Source organism: Lepidochelys olivacea, assembly GCF_965140295.1.
Source record: "Lepidochelys olivacea isolate rLepOli2 genome assembly, chromosome: 3".
Lineage (NCBI taxonomy): Eukaryota > Metazoa > Chordata > Testudines > Cheloniidae > Lepidochelys > Lepidochelys olivacea.
This window is the reverse complement of record NC_140413.1, coordinates 90,270,090-90,294,850: the sequence shown is the minus strand read 5'-3', so window position 1 is coordinate 90,294,850 and position 24,761 is coordinate 90,270,090. Positions and strand designations below refer to the sequence as shown.

General features: G+C 43.4%; 1 protein-coding gene across 1 annotated transcript; it reads right to left on the bottom strand.

The window, feature by feature from the left end:
• On the bottom strand, window positions 1-24,426 carry LOC311518556 (amine sulfotransferase-like). The gene is made up of 7 exons (XM_084624480.1): window positions 24,319-24,426; window positions 16,497-16,670; window positions 14,940-15,148; window positions 13,031-13,157; window positions 9,447-9,541; window positions 7,025-7,205; window positions 1-240 (listed from the first exon to the last, which is right to left on the bottom strand). The coding sequence occupies exons 2-7, from the start codon at window positions 16,657-16,659 to the stop codon at window positions 116-118; spliced, it is 900 nt and encodes a 299-aa protein (XP_084480606.1). The 5' UTR covers window positions 16,660-16,670; window positions 24,319-24,426; the 3' UTR covers window positions 1-115.
• Between the last annotated feature and the right edge of the window lie 335 nt (window positions 24,427-24,761).

Here is a 24,761-nt window from a genome sequence, read left to right as displayed (position 1 = left end):
TTGCAGGTTTAAAATCTTTAATGTGCACAGAATGATGGATTTTCATGAATACCGGAGACAAATGTATTTTCATTCTCTTTAGTGCACTTTCACCTCTTTCCAGCTGGAAACCAGCCTATATGTCATCATTAATATCCCAGGTGAACTTGGAAGACAGGTCTTTCATTTTCTCATTAAAAACGTTGTCAAACCTTTCGCTCTGTGCCACAGTCATTGTGTTCTTCCAGTCTCCAACAGTCCCTAGAGCAGGAGACACAGAAGAGGAATTGGTAGTTAGATACTCTGCTGCCACTTGGGCATTTGATTATAATTTGAATATCGCTTGTGCGCGTAAGAGGCTGTGAATGCTGCTAATTGGGTGCAGTTCCTTTTCTCCTCAGTTCCTTCCTCTCTCATCTCCCCAGAACATAGCTCTCTAGGGCTTTGGTGGTACATTTCTAGTCTTGAAGGTGTGGGTCAAATACAATAAAAAAATACGTTTCTGTTTTGTTATATGGAGGTGTACATCTCCTCTATCCTTCCTGGCATTAGAAATGTACCCATTAGTGTCCATTTGATTAGCTGGGCAAATGTATTATTAATGTGACTTGCATGTTACAGATGTCAGAAGCCTTATCAGAGAATGCTGCCCCTCTGATAAAACACATGCCACTGGCAAAAACTGTGATTGCGTTTTGTGGAATGCAGCCGTGCCCCTAGGAAAACCATAATGGCCCAGATTCATCCTCGGTCTAACTTTGACTGCAGTGTAACTAATTTGACCCAGTATTTCTAGACAATGTCACTAATTCTGTTTTAGGCACCAGTGGATTTATACATCACCGTTATCTTCCTGTACTGATTTACTTCATTGCAAATTTTAGAAGAAAAATTGGCAACAGGAAATAGTTACTGTTAAGAGAAATATGAGCTTCTCTGAACATTCTTTTCAGGCAATGCTGTACTTAACACTTTGCAGTCGTTCTCCACCTTTTCCGTACCACAGTGCCCACTACCATCCAGCTGGGTCCCCCTCCTATTCAGCAGCAGTACCGGGTTTACCATGGTGCCACTGGCTCCCTGGTGCCAGTCCCATGCTCAGAAGGGGTCCATAACACCTGCTTCCTCCCCTAGCACAGTGCTGCGAGGGGCCCCGAGATCGAGGAGCAGCATCCTGGTTACCACAGCGCCCAGCCTCCAGCCCCAGAGAACACCTACCCCGTCCCCTTCAGGCCTGGCCAGCCCCTGAGGCAGACAGACAGACAGCCCCCTTCCCCGGGATATGATACAATGTATCAGGGCCCTGGTACAGTTTAACCCCCACACTGCACCTAGAGACAGGCAACAACGCTCCAGCTCTCACCCTCTGCCCGCAGGTGCAAGGATCCAGCCCAGAAGCCGAGAGCTCAAGGAACCTGGGAGCTGTAGTTCCTTGGCCAGCTCCCTGGCTGGAGAGCCAGCCCTGCAGCAGGGAAGGAACTAAATTTTCCAGCGTTCTGTTGGCAACTATCAATGAGAAAGGGAGGGGGAAGCTGCCAGGGTTGGTGAGACCTGTTGTACACCAGGCTTGCTGTGAATGGGGAGCTGGCTGCTAGAAGGGGGTGGCACTGTGAATGGGGAACATGTATGCCCAAGGAGTAGAAGGCTTTGGCCCAGATATCGTCCTCAGAAGACTTCCCCAGACTGGCTTAGGGATGACTCTGCTGGCAGCTCCCAAAGAAGGAATTAGATGGAATGAATGGACAGTGCACCTCTATCTGAAGCCTAGCAAGGGAGGTATGTGGACCCCCACCAGTAGAAGTTAGAATGATAGGTAAGGGAGGGAAGGCTCTACTAGAGTATCTGGGCAACTTTAGGTATAGTTCCAGGTATGCAGGAGGATCTGAGTCATGGGAACAGAAATTGACTTTTCCGTTCCAGATTTATCTAATATTCAGAAAGGGAATCTAGAACCTGCCTTACGGATCTGAACATTCTCAAAATTCAGGAGTGTTCAAGTTCAGTTTGGGCTGCTCTCTATTATTTCATTTCTCCCAAATCAAATGCTGATCCACTGTAACTTGCTGTTGAAAAAGTAGGATCAAATTGAGCAACTAATGCTAGCATCTTCCCTGCTAACTAGGACTGGAATTGCTATTTTCAACAACCATTCCTGGGTGGTTGTATTTTTGTTTTGTTTGTTTAAAAAGAAAATGACAGTAACATTGCATTGGCAAGTTCCCCACAGGAACTAAGGCCTTGTCTACATTGACACGTACAGTACTGAAATTTTCTTCACTCCAGGCTGTGAAAAAACTCACCCCAGTGTGATGCAAGTTTCAGCACTGTAAAGTGTCAATGTAGACAAGGCCTTAGTTCCTATGGGGAATTTGCCAGTGCAATATTACTGTCATTTTCTGCCATTACTGTCATTATTGGGAGCACTTTAACACTGGCTGTGTAGACATATCCTAAGAGTGGAACAAAAGAACAGCAAAGGCACTTTAACTTTTCCTCATGATGTGGAACAGTCTTACAGTCAGTTCCGGGTTTACAATGGCTCCAGTGGATCCATGGAGCTGGGCCCATGCTCAGAAGGGGTCCTGGCCTGCTCTGAGACCCCGCTGGCTCCCCCCACCCAGCACTTGCTCCTCTTGGCTGGACGAGGACTCCTCTCCACCCCCTGCTCCTCTCAGCCCCCTGGCCAGACCCCAGTGCACCTCCCGCTCTGGGCAGTCTCTGCTTCCCACCAGCTGTGGGTCCCCACCTGTCTCCTCGGAGCTGAGCCACCTGGGACTGGTGCAGATGCCTGGCCAGTCTCAGCCAGGTATGTGGGGGGGCTTGGGGGAGTGGGTCTGTGGGGAGTCTGGCGGGGAGCTTGGCTGTGAAGGGGTGAGGAAAATCTGTGTGTGTGTTGGGGCACTAGGGAGTGGGGGTTCTGTGGGGGTGCTGGGCAGTTGTGGTGGGGCTGTGGGCAGGAGTGGTGTTGTGCAGGGCACTGTGCCTTTGTGGGTGGGGCTGGGGGGTACACGACTTAAGGATTTGGGTGGGGGAGAGCTAGGGGGTGTGGCATGGGACTGCACCCGAGGGAGAAGGGCATGCTGCCAGCACAGGGCTGGGCAGGCCACTGTGCATCTGGCAACTGCCGGTTTGTAAATAGTGCCTTCTCACTGGGCGGAGCAGGGCCACCCCTGCCATGCCCAACCCATGCCATGAAGGCTAGGACTATAACAGGGTTTAAAAGAGAACTGGATAAATTCCTGGAGGTTAAGTCCATTAATGGCTATTAGCCAGGATGGGTAAGGAATGGTGTCCCTAGCCTCTGTTTGTCGGAGGGTGGAGATGGATGGCAGGAGAGAGATCACTTGGTTTACTCCCTCTGGGGCACCTGGCATTGGCCACTGTCAGTAGACAGGATACTGGGCTGGATGGACCTTTGGTCTGACCCAGTATGGTCATTCTTATGTTCTTATGCCATGCCCCATTACCTCTGGCTGACTCCTCGCTCTGGGGACTGACCTCCCCGTGCCATGCTCCATTGCCCACATGGGGGCCCACAGATATGTTTGGTGCCGGGCCTGCAAAAGGTTAATTCAGCCCTGCTTACAGTATGGATCCAGATATCCTCCAATCACACAAACAGAACTTTACTGCAGTTCTGTAACTATGCGGGAACCAGTCCTGCATTCTGTGCACATTGAAAATTCCTACTGAATTCAGAAGTGCCTTGCTTTTGTAACCATACCACGGGATATTTTCAGAACCTAAGCAGGTTTACATTTAATAATTGGGTGGGAAGTCTCTCAGAAACAGTTACGTGCTGCAGGAGGTGTTGATTAGTCACTAGGTAATGTGAGACCCTCCTGTGTACACTAGTAAACCAATGCAGCATAATTTTAGGATTATGCTCCTAGAGTCTAGAATGAAGTCCTTTGCTTCTATACACAGCACATTAAGACAATGAAAAGACCCACATGGACTTCAACAGGCTTTGGGTGGAACTGGTTATACCCAGTATAACTCCACTGTCTTCATAGGATCCCAGTCCCACAGCAGAGGGTGGCATTGTGAGCTTGTTGCAGAGCTGCTGCACAGGGATGTCAAACCTTCTGGTGCCCCAGCCTCCAAAATCATCCAGGCTGCACCTTCTGCATGACTATGTGTTAGCTGAGGAGTGCATGGGAATTGGGGGCCCCTGCTGCAGCTGATGGGCATCTCAGGTACTTAAAGCTATGGCCTAGAGTAGGGAAGCACTTTATTGCAGAGTCTGCAGCTGCCTAGGGCCAGTGCTCAGGATAGAGACAGAGTACTTAGTGATGCTGTTGCAAGGTTCAAGCATGCTCAGCCTTGGAATTGCCACTCCTCCCACAGCTAGTAGGTGCAGCTGTCTAAGGCTGGCCTCTGGCAATTGGTCCCATGGCTGGAGCCAGAGAAGCTACAGGTGGCTCTCTGACTATAGGGGGCCATTAAGCTAGGAGCAGACAACTGGAGTTAACCTCAAGGAGCAGAGGTCAGCAGTAGGAAAGAAATGTTAAGTGGAGCAGGGAAAGAGGAAGCAGGTCGGGCTTGCAGGAGGAGAATAGGACCTGCTGGCTGGAGAGCAAGTCCAAGATAGAAGGGAAACAAGCATGGGGAGAGGTGGTGGTGACCACATAGTGGAATAGCATGTAGATGGGAGCAGAGGGAGAAAGAAGGCTGGTGACTTCAGGTACCTAGGGGCTAAGTGTTCACTGAGCCAGGGTTGGGGAAATGGTGCTTGCAAGTGGCTTGCTCAAATGGCAGGAAGGGTGCTGGGCAAGGGATTTGTCAGAACTGATCAGGCATCTGCTGGCTGTGGAAATTTATTGAGCCGAGGCCAGGACCACATAGAGTGACTGGTGAAATAGGGTGGTACTGGAGACATGGCTAAAGAATGTCTGAATGAGAAGGAGATAAATCTATGGGGAGCTTCCGTGTTCACTGTGAAAGTTCTGCTCACTGTGGACACTGGTAAACCCACCTGGGTACCAGGGGCGGCTCTACCAATTTTGCCGCCCCAAGCAGTCGCCGCGAATTGCCACCGCCACAACAGCAGCGGAGCTATCGCTGATTTGCCGCCACGGGACACTGACTGCCGCCCCATTCTAAATGCCGCCCTAAGCACCTGCTTGGAAAGCTGGTGCCTGGAGCCAGCTCTGATGGGTACAGCTCAGTGAGAAAAACTGGGGTCTGAGAAAGCTGTGTATGGCAATACACATAGTCTTGCAGAGGTGCATGTTCAAAATGAAAAATGTCTCTGAGATTCAGTACCAGGTATACCATGGTGCCAATGGTACCGCCACAGCAGACCCACATGCGGAAGGGGCCCATAACAATGACTACATGGGGGCCCGCAAATATGTTTGGCTCTGGGCTCACAAAAGTTAATCTGGCCCTGATCAGCAGTATCAGAAGACCACAAACCCCAGACATCTATTCACAACTCTCCCATAAAAGGGCTACAACATGAAAAATACCCGGCTCCTCTCAGCCACAAGAATTGTCCCACAGATTTTATTTCTTTGGCTAATTTCATACTCTAAATAACCCCTGTAATAAATATAAAGGGAAGGGTAAACACCTTTAAAATCCCTCCTGGCCAGAGGAAAAATCCTCTCACCTTTAAAGGGTTAAGAAGCTAAAGGTAACCTCACTGGCACCTGACCAAAATGACCAATGAGGAGACAAGATACTTTCAAGAGCCGGGAGGAGGGAGAAAAACAAAGGGTCTGTGTCTGTCTGTATGATGTTTTTGCCGGGGACAGAACAGGAATGGAGTCTTAGAACTTAGTAAGTAATCTAGCTAGATATCCGTTAGATTATGATTTCTTTAAATGGCTGAGAAATTAAGTTGTGGTGAATAGAATGAATATTCCTGTCTGTGTGTCTTTTTGTAACTTAAGGTTTTGCCTAGAGGGATTCTCTATGTTTTGAATCTAATTACCCTGTAAGGTATATACCATCCTTATTTTACAGAGGTGATTCTTTTTACTGTTTCTTCTATTAAAATGTTTCTTTTCAAGAACTGAATGCTTTTTTCATTGTTCTGAGATCCAAGGGTTTGACTCTGTGGTCACCTATGCAAATTGGTGAGGATTCTTACCAAACCTTCCCCAGGAAGTGGGGTGCAAGGGTTGGGAGGATTTTGGGGGGAAAGACATTTCCAAACAACATTTTTCCAATAAACCCAGATAAATGTTTGGTGCTGGCAGTGGAAGTCCAAGGGTAAAATAGTTTGTACCTTGGGGAAGTTTTAACCTAAGCTGGTAAAAGTAAGCTTAGGAGGTTTTCATGCAGGTCCCCACATCTGTACCCTAGAGTTCAGAGTGGGGAAGGAACCTTGACACAACAGAAACATTTTAATAGGAGGGGGACCCACTACCATCTAGTTGGGTCCCCCTCCTATTCAGCAGTATAAGAAGACCACAAACCCCAGACATCTATTCATGACTCTCCTATATAAGGGCTACAACATGAAAAATACCCCTCTCCTCTCAGCCACAAGAATTGTCCCATAGATTTTATTTCTTTGGCTAATTTCATACTCTAAATAACCCCTGGAAGCTGTAGAGACAAAATCAGTTCCGATACTCACCATGTGTGAAGTTTCCCAGAAGCACTAGACAGAAATGCTTTCAGTTTTCTCTAATGTTCACGTTTTAATTTCTCGAAGATGACCCTTCCCTTTTATAAGTGGCACAAAATGAATGTTACCCTCCACGAGAGCTTATTGAACATTTTCATTTTTAAAATATATGGTTACTTTTTTCTCACAGATCAAAAGACATTTGCACTACTTTGCTCAGCAAACATTTAAGACACTGCATTGAGCAAAGGAGTGCAGCTCTCTTTTAATCTGTGAGAAATGGTGCCTGATGCATTGTCGCACAGCGATGCACCCTCACTCAGCAGTCCTAGTGCCCCAAAGCCAATTGTTTCCTGGGGACAGAAAGTTGTGATTGGAAGTCCGAGGCAGCGAGCTTCAACACATCCTATGCCAGGATTTGCAGAATTAAATATTTATTAGATTTGGCTGCTTCTGCCTTACCTTTGCGAAGAAAGTGTCCTTTGCCTCGTTCCAGGAGCTTGCCTTCCATGGAATTATAGTTTGCCCTGGGATCAGTTTTCATTTTATCAAATGTAGCATTTTCCACAACAGTGTCCAGCTCTTTTTCATTTAGCAGCTTTCCTAAGAATCTGCAGATTTTCAGCACAGTGCCTCTGAGATCCTGAAATGAACATTATTTCAAAGTAACAGTTTCCCAAATAAGGAAAATAAAAGAACTAACTCAATAAAACGATAGAGTAAAGGGTAATGGGATACTTAAAGAAAGGAAAACTGAGCATAGGGATATAGCACTAAAGAATAAAGTTGGCTTCTTATTTGGGACCATCAGTCTTACTACACTACTTCATAAGCAAGATTTTAATTCCCTCTAAGAGGCTACAGCAGCATTAAAAACTGGCAGGTAAGTAGCAAGTTAAGCCACTGCAAATTCCTTCTTCATTAGCCAAAACATCCTCGTGGCCCAATGAAGAGAGAAAAGGCTCATTTCTGTGACTGTGATTACAACTGCTAGCACCATGTAAGACAAAGGTTGTCAGAATTTTCTGGCTATCTGTATTTTGGTCTGTCTGTGGCAACCTATTTTGGAAGCAGAAGGACCCCTGTTGTGTCCAGTTCTGGAGTCCACAATTCAAGAAGGCTGTTGATAAACTGGAGAGGGTTCAGTGAGTAGTCACAAGAATGATTAAAGCTTTAGAAAACATGCCTTCCAGTGACAGACTCAAAGAGCTCAGTGTATCAATGGCTATTAGCCAGGATGGGCAGGGACGGTGTCCCTAGCCTCTGTTTGCCAGAAGCTGGGAATGAGTGACAGGGAATGGATCACTTGATGATTACCTGTTCTGTACATTCCCTCTGCGGCACCTGGCATGGGGCACTGTCAGAAGACAGGGCGCTGGGCTAGATGGACCTGTGGTCTGACCCAGTATGGTCGTTCTTATGTACTTCTTTAATTTAACAAAGAGAAGGTTAAGAGGTAACTTGATTACAGTCTACAACTACCTACATGGGGAACAAATCTTTATTAATGGGCTCTTCAGTATAGCAAAGAAAAATATAATACCTCTTAATGGGAAGGGTTTTTCCTCGCTTTGTTAATCAGCCTTGCTGGTCCTATTAACATGCTTCCTGCTGAAGTCAGCAGAGGGGATGCCGCTGCATCTCTACCTATTTAGCTAAGAGGTGCACTCAGATACTCCAGACCTTGTTTAGAAAGTGTGATTAAAATCAGTTTAAAATGGATTGAGTTCAACCAGAAAAAAACCATGTATGGACACTCAAACCTGACTTCTGCTAAGCTAGGTGAAGTTGTTAAGGAGCCAAAAGCTAGCTGAGCTGGTAGAAAAGTGAAAAATACTAGTTTCTAAAAAAAATTGAAACTTTGAGGACTTCTGTACTTTTTCAAAGATTTCACATCGATATCTTAATTGAAAATATCAAACTAATTCTTAAAATATTGTATTTACTAAAAACCTAGTTTTGAATAGATCTTGCAAAAAAAATCATTTTCACAAAAAATTACAAGATCTTCAGTTTTGCACAAAAAAAAAGGGCCATTTTAACAAAACATCTTTTGTTCTAAAAGCAGTTTGAGATGTTCTAAAATGTATCAAACCCTCTCCTTTCCCTTTAGGATGCCTCATGGGATGGGTTGTGTAGCTGCCATCCTGCTATGCAGGAAAAGAAATGAAGTAAAGCAAGATTATTATCTTTTCTAAGTGTACTCAGATCCAGCAGATATTCTTCACTGGGAAGCAAATGATACCTCTTGTGATGAAGTGAATTAGGCTCCTATGTGCTATTGAATGTCAATGGGAGTTAAGTGGCTAACTTACTTTGGGTCTTCTGAACATCTCACCCTATGGTTCTGATTCTTCCACCCTTACTCACACTGAGAAGTACTTTTTCAAGTACTCACATTGAAATCAATGAGACCAATGTACCTTACTCTGTGAAATCAACGAGACTCTTCACAGGGTAAAGTACAGTTCAAAAAGGGTAAAGGTGGCAAAATATCACTGAAAAATGGAGGCATTTTATTTTCTGTTTCTTTCAGATATAAAAAGAATGAGGAGTAGTTGTGGCACCTTAGAGACTAACAAATGTATTTGGGCATAAGCTTTTGTGGGCTAAAACCCACTTCATCAGATGCATGGAATGGAAAATACAGTAGGAAGATACCCTACCCCATTTTTTCATGTTCTCTCTCTATATATATATCTTCCTTCTGTATTTTCCATTGCATGTATCTCATGAAGTGGGTTTTAGCCCACAAAAGCTTATGCCCAAATACATTTGTTAGTCTCTAAGGTGCCACATCTACTCCTCGTTCTTTTTGCTGATACAGACTAACATGGCTACCACTCTGAAACCTTTCAGATACAAAGTGATTGACTGGTCTCACCTTCTTCATCTCCTCATAGGTGAGGAAGAGAATATTGAAGTCATCCTTGTGGGTGTACCAGCCTCTGATGTGATTGAACCAGGAGCCAGCCAATACTTATGAAGAAGAAAAATTATAGAAATAAACGTTAATGATCTCAAACAGAAAAACCGTTCAATTATTGACATTTTTGCATCCTAATAATCTCCCAAGCACGGCTGCAGAATCGATGGAGCAGACTTCCGTTTTTCAGCTTCTCTTCCCTCTGCTGTTGGGGGGATATTTGGGCTCACAGAGATGTTATTCCAGTTCCTGTTTTTATTCACAGCCTTATTCTGGATTATCTTTCATTTTAAACATGAGATAAAGGACAGGCCAAGTCCAGCTTCTCATCTAGGGATCTGAGGCCAAGTTTTGGTTTTTTTCCACAAACAGACAGACTGTTACATGATAACGAATACACATTGCACTGTTACCTCTAGAATCCACTGGCACCATAGCATGGTACTTGCACCCAGCACAACATATTTGCCCTTTTTTGTCCTGGATTATTTACCCATAGATAGTATTTTCCATTACTTTTGATGGATTAGTGATCACAAACCTAGAATTAAATTGATAGATTCCTAGATTAATAGATTCTCTGGCCAGAAGGGATCATTGTGGCATCGAGTCTGACTTTCTGTATAACGCGGGCCATTAAACTTCCCCCAAATAACTCCTAAATATATCTTTTAGAATAACATCCAATCTTGATTTAAAAATTGTCATTGATCGAGAATCTACCATGAACCTTGGTAATTGTTACAGTGGTTAATTACTCTCACTGTTAAACATTTATGCCTTATTTCCAGTTTAAATTTGTCTAGCTTCAACAGCCAGCCATTGAATTTTATTATACCTTTCTCTGCTAGATTGTTCCCCATGTAAGTACTTGCAGACTCTAATCAAGTCATCCCTTAAACTTCTCTTTGTTAAAATAAACAGATTGAGCTCTTTGAATCTTTTGCTAGAAGGCACATTTTCTAATCCCTTAATCATTCTCATGGCTCTTCTCTGAGCCCTCTCCAATTTATCTGCTTCCTTCTTCAGTTGTGGGCATCAGAACTGGACATGGTATTCCAGCAGTGGTCACACCAGTACCAAATACAGGGGCAAAATAATCATGTCAATGTTGATGCCCAGGGTGAAACTAATCTCTTCCATTCCTCTCTGTCATTTGATACTACTTCCATCCACTCGATGGTGCCACTTGACATCTGAGTTTCAAGGATTCAACTGATTCTGAGCCCTGATTGACCTGCAGGTTTTGCCAGGTTGTCTTTCTTTGTTTGTAGCTTTTCCAGGGTATTGCTCAGTAGTGTCTCAGTCTAGGTCTTCTAAGCTTTTGCCATCTGGGTATCAGTTTTTCTGTTACTAACACACTTCTTCATTATCCTTTCTATGGCAATGCCAAACAAGAGCAAAAATAACATGTGGTCCACAATGAACCACTCTCTTGTCAGGTTGTTCACTCTGATAGAGCAACCTTGCATCTCTGTACATGGCCGGTATGGTGTTGATGGATTTAGAGGGAATTTCGCAGGACTGAAGAATATTCCACAATGCACGCCATGCTGGCTGTCAAATACCTTTTGAAAGTCAATGATATCAATGATGAAGGATACCTGGAATTCACTGAATTGTGCTTGGTGTCTGACTTAGTTCCTGCAAGCACCCTGTTCCCTTCTAGAGACATACACAAGGAACCATGGAATTTGACAGATGGCAAAACAAAAAAAGAAAACAATTGCATCTGCATGAGTTGGAGATTCAGGTCATCTGTCCAAGATGCAAGGGCACATCAAGCCACAGATGACAACAGCAACCAAAACCTTTGCATTGCCAAACTGAAGTTAAAACTGAGAAAGACCAATGTTAAAAGAAAGCGGCAAAGAAATCAATAATCTAAAACTGAAAACAAAAATGTGCTCTGAGAAATTCCAGCGTGAACTATGGAACAGATTTGGGGTGCTAAGAGAGGCAGAGGAAGGTGAGATAGAGGTTGGACCTGAAGAAAAATGCACAGTGCTCTGAGACAATGTGATTCAAGCTCCAGCAGTCAGCATACACACAGAGCAAGGACTGAATAAGCCAAGAGACCTCGCATCTCAACAAGGAAAGAAAAGCACTGAAAGGAAAACTCCTGAATGCTAAGACAAATGAAATATTAGAAGAAGCAAAGGGAAAGTACAAGACAGCAGACAAACCAGTGAGAAGTGTGGACATTTCAAAACAGGAAATGGGCCAATAAAAAGCCAAGATGAAAAAAGGCTTACAACTGAGGTGTAACAGAAAGACACATGGGTAGAGCATGTCAGACAAGTCGTCAACATCCTCAGCCCCAGATATTGATGAAACATGTGAACCTAAACTACTTGGCATTAACACTGATGCAACAGAGATGTCAGGAAAACAGGCTGCAATTAAGGAGCTGAAAAACAACAAAATGGCAGGAGATGATCAAATCACAGCAGAAAATCGAAAAGAACTGGACCCCACTACCCTAATAAAACTGACAGAACAGTTCCAAGTTCTGGGGAGAAGAGACCCCTCCTGGCAAGTGAAAACATGGAATCGTTGGCAGAGTACCTAAAAAGGGTGATCTCACTGATGGCAATAACTGGAGAGGAGTCACACTACTCTCTGTTGTAGGGAAAATCATCTGTAGTGTGATTCTAAACAGGACAAAAGAGGCAGTGGATTCAAAGCTTGGGGCAGAAGAGGCTGGATTCAGGCCCAAAAGCTCCTATGCAGATCAGATAGTCACACTAATTCCCATAATAGAAGAATGTGTAGAATATATTTTACTATGCACTGAAATTTTCAGTGTGCCATAAGCTGCCTTAGTGAGAATGTTGCATTGTCAGAGATATTAAGAGAGACGCCAGGAGCTAGATAGGTTACAGCTGAGTCTTTTGGCTCTTTGGAAGGTAGAAAATAGTGGTTTGGGATTGCGGAATAGGCATAATAATTGTGGAAAACTACTAAAGCAGAAAATTGTGGAAAACTACTTCTGTGTGTTCTCTGTATAGCGCTCATCCTCATCTCCTCCCGTGTGTTATCTGAGCGCCTAAGTGGAGTTGAAATGTGTTGAAATCTTCATAGGTTTCAGAGTGACCATCCAGTTGAGATACATGAGGCTACTTGTACTTTATTGGTGCAATGCATGTGCCTATGCAGCCCCCCTGGACTACCTTTGCTCAAAATCTCTATTGTGAGCTGTGAATGATACTGCATTTATTGCAACCTTAGACCCCAGGTTGTGAGGTGTGGGCCAGGATTTTGACCAGCTCCACCGTCTAAGTAATTTACGCACTCAGATAGAAGAAAAGGAGTACTTGTGGCACCTTAGAGACTAACAAATTTGTCTGAGCATAAGTGAGCTGTAGCTCACGAAAGCTTATGCTCAAATAAATTTGTTAGTCTCTAAGGTGCCACAAGTCCTCCTTTTCTTTTTGTGGATACAGGCTAACACGGCTGATACTCTGAAACCAGTCACATAGGTTACTCAGGCTGTGGTCAGTGAGCACGGTTTGGCCTTTTAGCAGTAAATGAAACCTTACCTTTCCCAGCTAAAAACCTCTCCAGAAAAATATTAAAATCTGGTATTGTCTCAAGTAGGACTGAAAGGCTGGAAAAATGAAAATAGGAAACCACAACGTCCTTCGGGTTTCTGGCTACGTAAATAACCTGCAAGGTAAGAGTGACAGTCTCAGGTAGATTAAAGGGACACCATTAACTTACAAATCGGTGGTTTTATAAAATTGCTATTGCTGCAAGTAACATTAAAATCATTATATCTGAAAAGGGCTAGAATAAGTACTTCAGTAAGTATTTTATCCTGATTTAAATGAATGGGATTCTTTTTGTGTCTTTGCCAGCATTTCCTGTACAATCAGTGGCGTTATTGCGCTTCCTTAATTGCAAAGACCGTCATACACATGCATAACTGTCTACATATGATAATACCATTGACCTCAATGGGATTACTCACTGTTGTAAGGTTAAGCACATGAGTAAGTGTACTTAGAATCAGGTCTTCAAGTCATGTCCAGTTATTTATATGGGTCTTTCACACAGCAAGAGGGGAGCAAAACCATTTAAAAATCATGGGAAATGTGACAATAAGCAGCACAAAAATTAACAGGGAGTGAAGTTGCAGTGTACTATCTGAAAAGAATGTAAACTTGAATAAATTCATTTGATTTTGAGTTCCTTTTTAATACAAACCCTATTAAGTCAGCAACCGATATCTATTTGTGTGTATTGTGTTGGTATATTGGTAAAGTATTTCACTGAAAAACATATCCTCTGACTAGAATCCTAGTAAGCATGAATTTACTGCTCTTTCAAAAAAAATTGCAGCTGGAGATATTTTTAGAGAATTGTAATGGATACAATGTTTAAAAAGTAATGCTAAAATGCACTGCTGAACAGCACAACCAATTTCTTCAACAACTTGGAGCTGAGAATTTCTGGAAAACCACACAGACAGCTGAGCCATATGGTGGTGCACAGTAAGAACAGACAGCCAGAAGCCATGAAGAGAAAAACTCCCTGCACCATCAATGTGGTCTTAAAATTGTGAAAACCTTCATGAGCCGTGTAAAATATACATAAGCAATACAAGATTTACCAAAGTCTGTAGTTCAAATTGTGCTCTGTGCAGCTTAGGAGATGCTTTTGTTCCATTTACTTTTACCGTCCTTGTAACTTTAAGGAGTCTTTCTGCATGGGAAACGGGGCTGAGCTATAAAGCCAATCAGGAGGAAGGTTCCTATGGATTGATAGGTTGCAGTGACGGAGCTCATGCAGTGCAAGCTCTGCACCATGCATCTGCTCATCTTATTATAGGTGTTACTGCAACAGAGAGAAGGAAGCTGGAAGGGTGACTGTGAAGGGAGTCTCATGGGGAAGTGAGTGCACGGAACATGCCATCTTTCATGGGAGATCCAGGTAGCAGTGTAAGAGATTGGCATCACTCCCACAAGGCAGTTCTCACACTTTCTCTACAATTACATTGATAACATAAGAGCTTACAGTTACATAGCTACATACATCACAACAAAACCACTGTAATTTACAATATAACATGCAGACTGTAATGATCCTAACCCATCAATAATGCCCCTTTTAGGGTGAGCTGTCATGATGAGGAAGAAGCAGCTCCATTTCTTGGCCCAGAGGTCAAGCACAGCAGTTCCATGAAAAATGGGATCTCCACTGAAACTGGACACTGAAGTCCTGAGGTCTTGATTGAACTTGTTTTCCCCCCTTTGGCTGGGTCTAAGGACATGGAATGGGGCTTTGGAGGAAGTGAGCCCCATCTCCATCCAGGGGAGATTTGCTTTTGGAAGGGCGATTGTGGGGAGGGCAGACAGTCTGGCCCAGAGGATTTAGACTGATTTATTGGTGAAAGCTACAAGTTTTCCTCGATAATGTTAATTAAATTATAAAAACAGCATCACCTACTTTTGCTCTCCTGTTCCTCAGATCTCTTGGAACTAAATAGTAAGGCAGGTGAGTAGCAAAGAGACGAGGTGATGGACGATGGACATAATCAATATTATGTATGTTATACTCCAGCCATGGGACTCTGTCTGCTATTTGCACATTTTCTGTTCCATCTCGATGGCCTTCATGATAAATCAAGCTCAAAATATTCTGAGTCCACACAGTCCCTGGGAAAGAAAATAGCCTTCTTTGAAACAGCTTTGATGCTAATTTGATTTGTAATGTCACGTAATAATCTGCCATAATCACAATCTCGTCAAAACTGTGTCTCATTCTACTTTATAAATGAAGTACAAAAATGTGTCTTCAAGGGAATCCATTAATGCAGCAGGGGTGGGAATCCAAACAGCATTATATTTTTGTACATTTTAGTATAAAAAATCCTGTATCTATCTATGTGCTGGTCAATAACTAAATCTTCAAATATTTTTACCTAGGCTATTCAGGTTCCCCATGGAAACGGTGATTACGACACACAGTTTTTCTCCCTCTGATGTAGCCTCAGTGCTGCGGCATGACTGTCCATTCCAGTAATAACCAGTGGATTCACTGGCCCTATCCAAAGCACCCTGTATACTGTTGTTCTGAGAGTTTTTACGTACCCCTATTCCACTCCCGCAGTGGAAGAGCACCGGTGCTACTTCAGGGCTCATGCAGAAGGCTCACGTGGTCTGTCCTGTCTGTGCATGTTACATGACCTGTCAGCAATACAGGGAATTCTCTACTAAGAAGGGCCCAGGGTACTTTAGTGACCAGAACTGGACATGCCAAAAGCTGTGTTACAATGTTTAGTATCCAATGGGGTATAGAGTCCTTCTCTCTAAGCTCCTCACAGAGGAGTTGGTTCTGCTATATTATAACTCTTCAGCTGCAAGTAATTCTCAAACCTCATAGGCTGGAAGAGGTGCTATTCTTGTTTGAAGAAAATATATCACTGCGAAGTCTGAGAACAAAAATGCTGATCACCTGAGTACAGGTAGTTGGTAGTTCAGCTTGAATACTCCGTGATAGGCCTGGGATCAATCTGGGGCGGCGGGGGTGTTTAGAAGATGGCTGTCTCAGGGGAGTCTGAGGTTTTGTATTTGTGTCTAAATTCATTAGTCTGAGCACTCACACCACCTTCCCTTTCCATGAGCTTATTGTTTCCAGAATATTGCTGACATAAGTGTTTACACAAAGGAGATAAAAATAGTGGTCGACTACAGAAAGAAATAGATGCAGTTTATTATAATACATATTTGGGCATAGCTTTGGGCAATATTTGCCCAGTTCAAATATACTTTGCAGATTACCTCTAAAGCTTTAACCTTCTGCCATTGCCTTAAACATAGGGATGCAACTGAGATAATGTCTCCAATAAACTATTGGCAGGTAATAGATTTTAAACGGCTACCACCAAAAATAGGTCATAATGGTGGTCAATAAGCTTGGCGGAAGAGGCGGGGAAGGTCAATAAAGGTTTCAGACAAAAATCAGATATGATTTTCCTAAAGGGAATCAAGCAATCAGTCTTACCTGATTTTGGAAAAGTAACTACAAATACATCACTGTCTCTGATTTCAAAATCCTCCAGTAAATCTATGTATTCAGGTGTAACAAGGTGTGGTTGGAAATAAATTCCTTTATGTTGGATCAAAAATTCTTCTGATGGCTCCATTGTTAACTCCGTTTCACTCATATGTCAAGAATCTGCAGGTTAGAAAATTTAATTTTATATCCTTTTTATTTTGGTGTCATCTATCCTTCAGGCCAAAACTTTCAGGACAACATAAACAAAACAGATCCCTTTTTGATAACAAAATGTATATTAAGAAAAACAGCAAAGTGAATGACAGCATAGAAATGGCACTTTTAGGGACTGGCATGAGAACAGAATATCTTTGGCAGGTAAAAGTGCTGTGTAATACGTTGTATTTGGGTTCTTTACTTGTACAAAGTGTCTGGTTAGGCACCAATATTGCTTCACGAATTATCTAATGTTACAGAATCCATGTCAATGAGCACTTAAAGTCAGAGCTACTCAAGGAGCTCACCACGTAGTCCAGTGCTTTCTATGAGCGACGACTTAGTCCTTGTGCACAACCAGAGGAACGAGGCTGCATTTCAGTTAAGTTTGTGTCTGGAATTTTGTTCACACCATCTTATTATTTCTGATTCTCGCTCTCATATTTCCCTGTTTAATATGTTTCTCCCCGTCCCTCTTGTCTAGTAACATAAGTTCAGCAAAATTGGAGGGAAGGAGAGGAAATTTCTTTCCTCTCAAGAGTTTTCTTTGATAATTTTATTTTTGGCCACTATATTTTATAAGATCCCAAACCTGTCAGTCAGTGACATCATGCCACATACGTGCCAGTGGAGCACATTGGCTACGTCCTTCCAACAGAGAGCAGAGAGACAAAGAAATTGGAGTAAAATGACCTTCTAGAGGATTTCACCTCATATGTCTCTTACAGTATTTGAGTTGGAACAGAAATCTCCATGTAGTTTATCAGAATAAGTGAATTGATACTCAGGTCTCTCTCTTTCAGGCTTTCCAATAAAAGATGTCTTTTTTGTGGTATACAACTAACAAAGAGGTGTGTGTGGTGTGGGGAAAAAGCCCTTGTTAGTGTCATTAGACAGCATACAAGGCTCAATAAGAGTAATTGCACAAGCGAAGTCAGTGATATGACTTAGGCCTGGCCTACACGACAGAGTTAGGCTCCATGTAAGGCGGCTTATGCAGTGGCCTGACATCCTGAGTTCCCGGGAGGTGCTCGACCCCCACTCCACCCTTTCTCCCAAACCCTCGCCCGGCCTCTTCCTCCACCCCCGTACCACCTCTACTGCTCCCCCAGTGCCTGCTGCACGCCACTGAACAGCTGATCCACAGCAAGCGGGAGGGTTGGGGGGATGGGGAGGAGCTGATCGGGGGCTGCCGGTGGGTGCTGAGCACCTGCTATATTTTTTTCCATGGATACTCCAGGCCCGGAGCACCCACGGAATTGGCGCCTATGAGCGTATGGCAAACTAATTCTGTCAGCGTACAGACGACAGCCTTGCTCCCACCAGCGTAAGTGCCCTACTACACTGACTTCATAACTTCACCTCCAGGAGAGGCATAGGCCTTATGTTGGCGTCGTTAGGGCGATGCAGAGTCTGTGAAGCACTGTGTTCCTTACATCCGCTGTTGGCTGTCATTCTTGTCAATCTGACAGCTTTGACAAGAAAGGCTGGTAGGCTCCTTGCTGTAAATCCAAAGCCCAGCTCACAACTTAGGCTGTCACCCCACGGCAGGTGTGGGGCTTCATCAGGAGCCCAGCTGTCGCCTGGGCTCCCTGCTCTGAACCAGGCTGCTGCCCGGGTTCCCTGCTCCCCACACTGAGCCAGGCTGCCACCCGGGCTCCTAACTCCCTGCTCATGGCCAGGCTGCCACCCAGGCTCCTGACTCCACACTGGGAGCCCAGCTACTGTCTGGGCTCTCAGTTCCCTGCTCCCTGGGCTCCTGGCTCCCTGTTCCCCAGATGGCAGCCAGAGAGGAGCAAGGAGTCTAGGCAGCAGCTGGGCTCAGAGCAGGGAGCTGGGAGCCCGAGAAGCAGCTGGCCTGGGAATGGGGATCTGAACTGTGGTGGCAGATGGGTTCCCAGCAGGGAGCTCCCTCTGGAGCTAAGAGCCTTGTGCTCTCAGACCTCCACACTGCCCCTCTTAAATGACTATGAACACTCCTGGTAAGGACGTGCCCCACAGAGAGAAGGAGTATAGTGGGGACATAAAACACCACAATAGTTACTATGGTGGCTGCGTATCGACATCAGTTTGTAGTGTTGACATGCCTTTAGTTGTGACCAAGCAGGAGGTGCAGTCATTGGCCAGGAGATGACAGTCCTGCTCACAGTCTCTCTCATCCAGCTGTTTCAACTTGAAGGAGCAACAAGCTGGACAACGCAGGGTGTTTTATGCATTTGCTGTTGGATGGAGTGACCTGGTTCTTCTTCTTGGCAAAGGTGATGCAGCCCAATCTGAAAGTGACCTGTACTCAGGGGTCAAAGTAACTTAAGGGACTTACTGGTATGCATGGCTGGGGTCCTGAGTGGGGAGGGGGAAGGGGGCAGAGGGGTGCTCAACCAGAAAGGGCAGGGTCTCAGACAGAAGGGGCGGGGCCTTTAAATCCCTGTACCCTTTAAATTGTCGCCACTACCCTAGGGCTCAGACAGTGGGTCTCTGGCAGTGATTTAAAGAGTCAGGGGCGCCGGCCGCTGCCAGAAGCCCAGGGCCCTTTTAAATTGCTGGCCTGGGGAAGCTTCCCCCTGCTGGTACAGTCCGCTGTGTACGGGCTCTTGCTGGTATGCCGTACTGGACCATACAGGCTTACTTTCACCTTTGCCTGTACTTCTGGTAATGAGTTGAAATGTCCAACCATGAGATGAGTTGTGTCTCTTCTCATCATCCAATGAGAAAACAAGGCATCTCCTGTTTGACTGTGATGGGGTGGGCACCCCACACCAGCCCTGATAGAGTTGACGAGGGCCTGAGAAGTCCATTAGGTTACCTGGTGTCATCTGTGAGAGGGAGGGCCAGGGTTAATTAAGAGTAAAGCCCAACTGGGGGAAAGGCTTGGAGAGCACTGTGGGCGGGGCTACTCAGGAAGAGCAGTGCTTTAAAAAGCCCGCTCCTAAGCGACCAGAGGAGCTAGCAAACAGGGGAGTTTTGCAAGGGAGTTGTTGTGAAGGGGAGCATTGGGGGGGGGGCTACATACATGTAACATTCCTTAAACTTCCTTAAGCTTAAGCCAAAACACACACACACATACCCCCAATAAAAACAAAACAACAACAAAGGAACAAGCTGCAGGAATAAAAAGAGAATGCAGGCAGAAACCCAGCAACAGAGTGGGGGCTGCCCAATTTATTGCACCCAATGCAGCACATATGATTACATCCCCTATGGGCAGGTGGCGTATGTGTGCATTCAGTGCAAGGAACTCCTGGACCTCAGAGACCATGTATGGACTCTGGAGACCGGGTGGCTGAGCTGGAGAAACTAAGGGAGACAGAGTGATACACAGATGAGACTTTCCGTGACATAGTAGAATGGTCCCAACCCTGGTCTGACAGCCTCTGTGCTGTTGAGGAGGATGAAAGTTTCAGGGAAGGAGAACACTTCCTTCTGCACCTCAACCTCCAGCCCTGAGCCCCCTCCTACACCCAAGCTCCCTCCCTCTTAGTTTAGCAGAATTTGGCTTACCGGGACCCCCCATTCCCCTAACATGTCAATAACAAAGCTTTTACTGTATCCAGGGGTGGCCCTAGACTAGCTACCAGAAACTGGCGCCCGAGGTGAACCATGCAATCAGCGCCCCTACCCTCAAACGCCAAGGACAGATCTAGGCTGACATTTTTGGTATACTGGGAAACATTTTGCCCCTTTTTTACTCTTTACTTTTACTCTGTTTTTTTGTTGTAAACAGAGGCTTACTTATTCAGTTTCTGAGTCCATCCATCTGTCCAACCAATGTTTCTGAGATCGGATAAAATAGAGACACGAAATTTTCAGAATAGATTTTTACGTGACAGCTAGATGATATTTCAGTCCGATTTCAAATAAAAATGTATTAAAATGTTAATTATAATTTTTATTATTACAAATCCAAAATCATCCATTACACTATCCTGTTTTAACTACCATTACCACCACATCCAATATAGAAAGAAATAAGAAAACTCTGCAATGAACATTAACCTGTATTTACAAAACACTCCAAATAAAAAACACTCTGTGCTCTTAAAACATGACTTTTCTTGCTTTAAGTTTTGAAAATTCAGTCACTAGTTCTTTTAGATCCAGTTTTCCAGCTATTTCATGCTCTATTGACATTGTGGCAAGTCCAACAAGTCTCTCTTGCACCATTGTTGAACACAAATATGTTTTTATCAATTTTAACTTTGAAAAGCTACATTCCCCACTAGCTCCGGAAACTGGAAAAGTTAAAAGAATGCATAAAGCTATAAAAATGTTTGGAAAACTGTCTGAGAGTTTATTTGCACAAACAAACTTCAGTACTTCTTCAGGAGTGGAATGTTTCTTAAGTCGTCTTGAAAAAGCCTGACGCTCACTACACAAATCTGTGGCATCGATGTCTTTTGAATTTTCATGAGTCAATGCCGACTCCAGTTTTATACAAAATTCTCTTATCTGTTTTGCTGTTTTCTTTTGCAAGCTGTGGATATTATATAGAAAGCCAAATACTGACTCTAGCTGCTGTATCCATTGAAATCTTCCATTGACCAAGTGAATAGCAGCATCAAGGACTGCAAAGTAGAAATTCACTTTGAACCTCTGTTTTGGGTTCTGAATGAGTGTGTCTCCTCCTTCATACAAAAACTGCTGTTTCTTTTGCCGAATGTGAACTGGCTCTGGTTCAAATTCTGTCAGAAAGTCTATTTCTTCAGCAAGCTCGAGAGAATCTACCAGTGTTCTTTCAAGTCCTTCATCACTTCTGAATTCCTCCAGAATATTTTTAGTTTGCTGCAGTTTTTGAATAGCAAAATGTATGTTCAAGTTCTTTTTCTGAAGCTGCTTACTAGTGAGATTAATCTCAAAAAGGATGTTACACCACAAAATGAGTGCAGTCATAAATTTGAACTCGGAAAGGCCATTTGGAAGAGCTTCTGCGTCTGAATGTGCCATATTGCCAGATGATCCAGTAAAGGTAATATAATCAGAAATTTCAATTAGGGTATCATAAATGTTTCCAAGTTCATAGCAAAGGGCCTTCACAGCATCAGTGCGACTCTCCCATCTTGTGTGACTAAGTGGTTTCAGAGTCAGAGAATGTACATGGCAAGTCAGAATCTCCCAATGGCGTGTTGAGCCTGAGAAAAACACATAACCACGTTGCACCAGGTCAAAGAAACTGCCTGCCTCCAAACATCATCTAGCAGCATCAGTGACAACCAAATTCAGAGAGTGCACACTGCAAGGAACGAAAAAGGCCCTAGGATTGATTTCCATCATTCTCCTTTGCACACCGTTGTCTTTACCCTTCATATTACTCCCATTATCATAGTGTTGGCCACGTAAGTTTTCAATAGATAATGACATGGTTTCAAGCTCTTGTAGAATAGTTTCAGTCATCCAGTCATCTCCTTCAGTGGTACAAAACCCAAAAAATGTTCCTTTATGAGCACTTCAACATTATCTGCATCTGCAGACTTTTCCATATCCACAAAACGAATGATCATCATCATTTGTTCAACATGACTCACATCTGGTGTACAGTCCAGTATTATTGAAAAGTATTTTGCCGAGTGGGCAGCTTCTACAATTTTCTTTTCAATGGCATTTGCTAGGATTTGAATCAGTTCATTCTGCATATTTTTTCCTAAGTAATGAACCTGTGTTTCATGATCAGTTATTTTACGTAGATGCTCCTTCATGACTGGATCAAAGAAAGCTAGGTATTCGACAAATTTTTAAAAGTTTCCGTTACCTGGAGTGTAAAATTTTTCATTTCTACTGTGGCCACGGAATGCTAAATTTTGCACACTGAGAACTCTCACTAAAGCAATCAGACGCTCTAATATTTGTTGCCAATATTCTTCTTTTTCCTTGATCACATGTACATTTTCTTCATCGATAGTTTTTCTTTTTTTCAATCGTAATTCAAGTTCTTTCCAATTTTGAAAACATTCCAGATGTTCTGTACTTCTTTCATGTGAAGAGAGAATTGAAGATATGTTTTTCCAGTTTTTCGAACCATATTCAGTAGGTGATGTACCAATTGCTTGATTTCTAAACAGCTTGCAGCAAAAGCAAAACACAGAGTCCTTCAACACTGAACATTGTAACCAGTATCGATGAATTTCTTCCCCATTAATGAGTTTCCTCTTGTAATGCTGAGCAGAGAATTTTCTTTTATTTCCATCCTTAGGGGAGGGAAATTTGTGAACTTGTTCGGGTCCATGTTCCATGAAAATTTGTCACACACTCTCATCACATCTGGGCCATGAAACTGGGTCCCCATACTGTAACTTGTTTGTAACTTCCTCATCCTTTCTTCCTTCTACTTCATTTACTTCAATTTCTGCATGTGTCTCTGAAGGTGAATAAATATTCTCCACTTCCATATCAGTCTGATGCTGTGAGCTGTCTTCATCTAGAAGTAAGCTTCCATCAGCTTGAGTTTCCAAACTGCTTTTTTGTGGATGTGAGCTTCCCTCATCTCGAAGTAATGTACCTTCATCTTGATGTTCCAAACTGCTTCCACGTGGATGTGAGCTAACCTCCTCTCCAAGTAAAATTCCTTCATCTGGATGCTGTGAACTGCTTCCATTTGTATTTGGATTAAAGAGAAGATATTTCAGGAAGGATCGCTGCTGTTTTGCTTGGTCCTTTTCCTTCTCAGCCTTTTGTTTAAGATGCTCAGCTCCTGAGGGTTTTCTTTTTCCTCTTTCTGCCATGGAGCATTTGAATATTGTTATGTACTGTGCTCCTGTCTGCAAGCATTATAGCGTTAAGGATGGCTGACACATCTACGACATGGTTGCTGATTTAAAACACATGGCAGCCATCCCAACATGTACTTTCACTGCTTAAAGGTTCAATGATTAGTAACATACACTCACTTATCTATTAAAACAGTTAGTTACAGCCTTTACATGGAAACAAAATGACCTTTTTTGATGTTATAAACCAGTTGTTTGAAAGTAATCCCCTTCCTCTTTTAGGGACCTTATTTATTCCATGTGAACCAGTTATAACAAAGAAAAGTTCATAATTATACAGCCCAATAATAACGTTAAGGTTTAATAATGCTTCCTTTTACCCTTCAGGCTGCACTACAGAAGTTTTCAGCCTGATGGACACTGCAAAAGGGCTGGTCTAGGGTGGTCACTCATATGCAGGAGTACAGGAGTTATAACCTTTCTACAAATCTCAAATTCCAGCACTGATGTGTAGAATGGCATCAGGCCAGCCAGGTGCAACAGTTGTACGCCTACACAAACCTGTTTCTCCCTTAACTTTTCCATCCATCTCTGCTGACACAGCAGGAACTATCTATTGCCAGTTGAAAGCTCCATCTTCATGCACATACTGTAAAACAAACGATGGCTTAGATTACATTTACTTTCACCAGTCAACTCTTTAACACACACTGGTGTTGTGACTTCGTTGTTGGATAACCACACCAAAAAAGCATTTAAAGATCAGATTCCCATGCCACTCAGCTTATTGCCAAAGAACAGCATTGGAAAATATTTCCACTGCATACAGTTCACTGCTGAAGCTCATAAGATATTTAATTCATTCACAGATTTACTGATGAAGATGTTTTAGTAATATATAATAAAATGTTTACCTTCTCTGCTCTATTTCTGCTGCTCCAAGACACAAGCCCACACTCCTGCCTTCCACTTGAATAAACATGACTGATACTCACTCCTAGAAATAGGAGAATACTTTTTTTTACAGCTCGTGTGCAACCTGATTGGAGTTTTATGGGGGTGGGTTTTTTTTTCTTTTAATCTCTTCCAACCTTTGAACTGAAGTCTGACTGCTAGTGAAAGATTACAAAACAGGTAGTTCTTAGAAATGTGAAAAGAGTTCAAAATGTCTGAATAAAAACACATTACATTGAGTAATGTGACTCAAATTCCCAGAGTATGTCTGATTTAAATAACTCAACAGTAAAACTATTCAAATGATAGGTTTCAGAGTAGCAGAGGTGTTAGTCTGTACTAGCAAAAAGAAAAGGCGGACTTGTGGCACCTTAGAGACTAACCAATTTAATGGGCATAAGCT

What these genes read in the sequence shown, in the direction of transcription:
- LOC311518556 (XM_084624480.1), bottom strand. Translation starts at nt 16,659, where the DNA reads ATGAGTGAAACGGAGTTAACAATGGAGCCATCAGAAGAATTTTTGATC. An exon ending in AGTTACTTTTCCAAAATCAG is followed by an intron (nt 15,149 to 16,496) that starts GTAAGACTGATT and finishes TTTCTTTCCCAG; the next exon opens with GGACTGTGTGGACTCAGAAT. An exon ending in AGGACACTTTCTTCGCAAAG is followed by an intron (nt 241 to 7,024) that starts GTAAGGCAGAAG and finishes CTCCTGCTCTAG; the next exon opens with GGACTGTTGGAGACTGGAAG.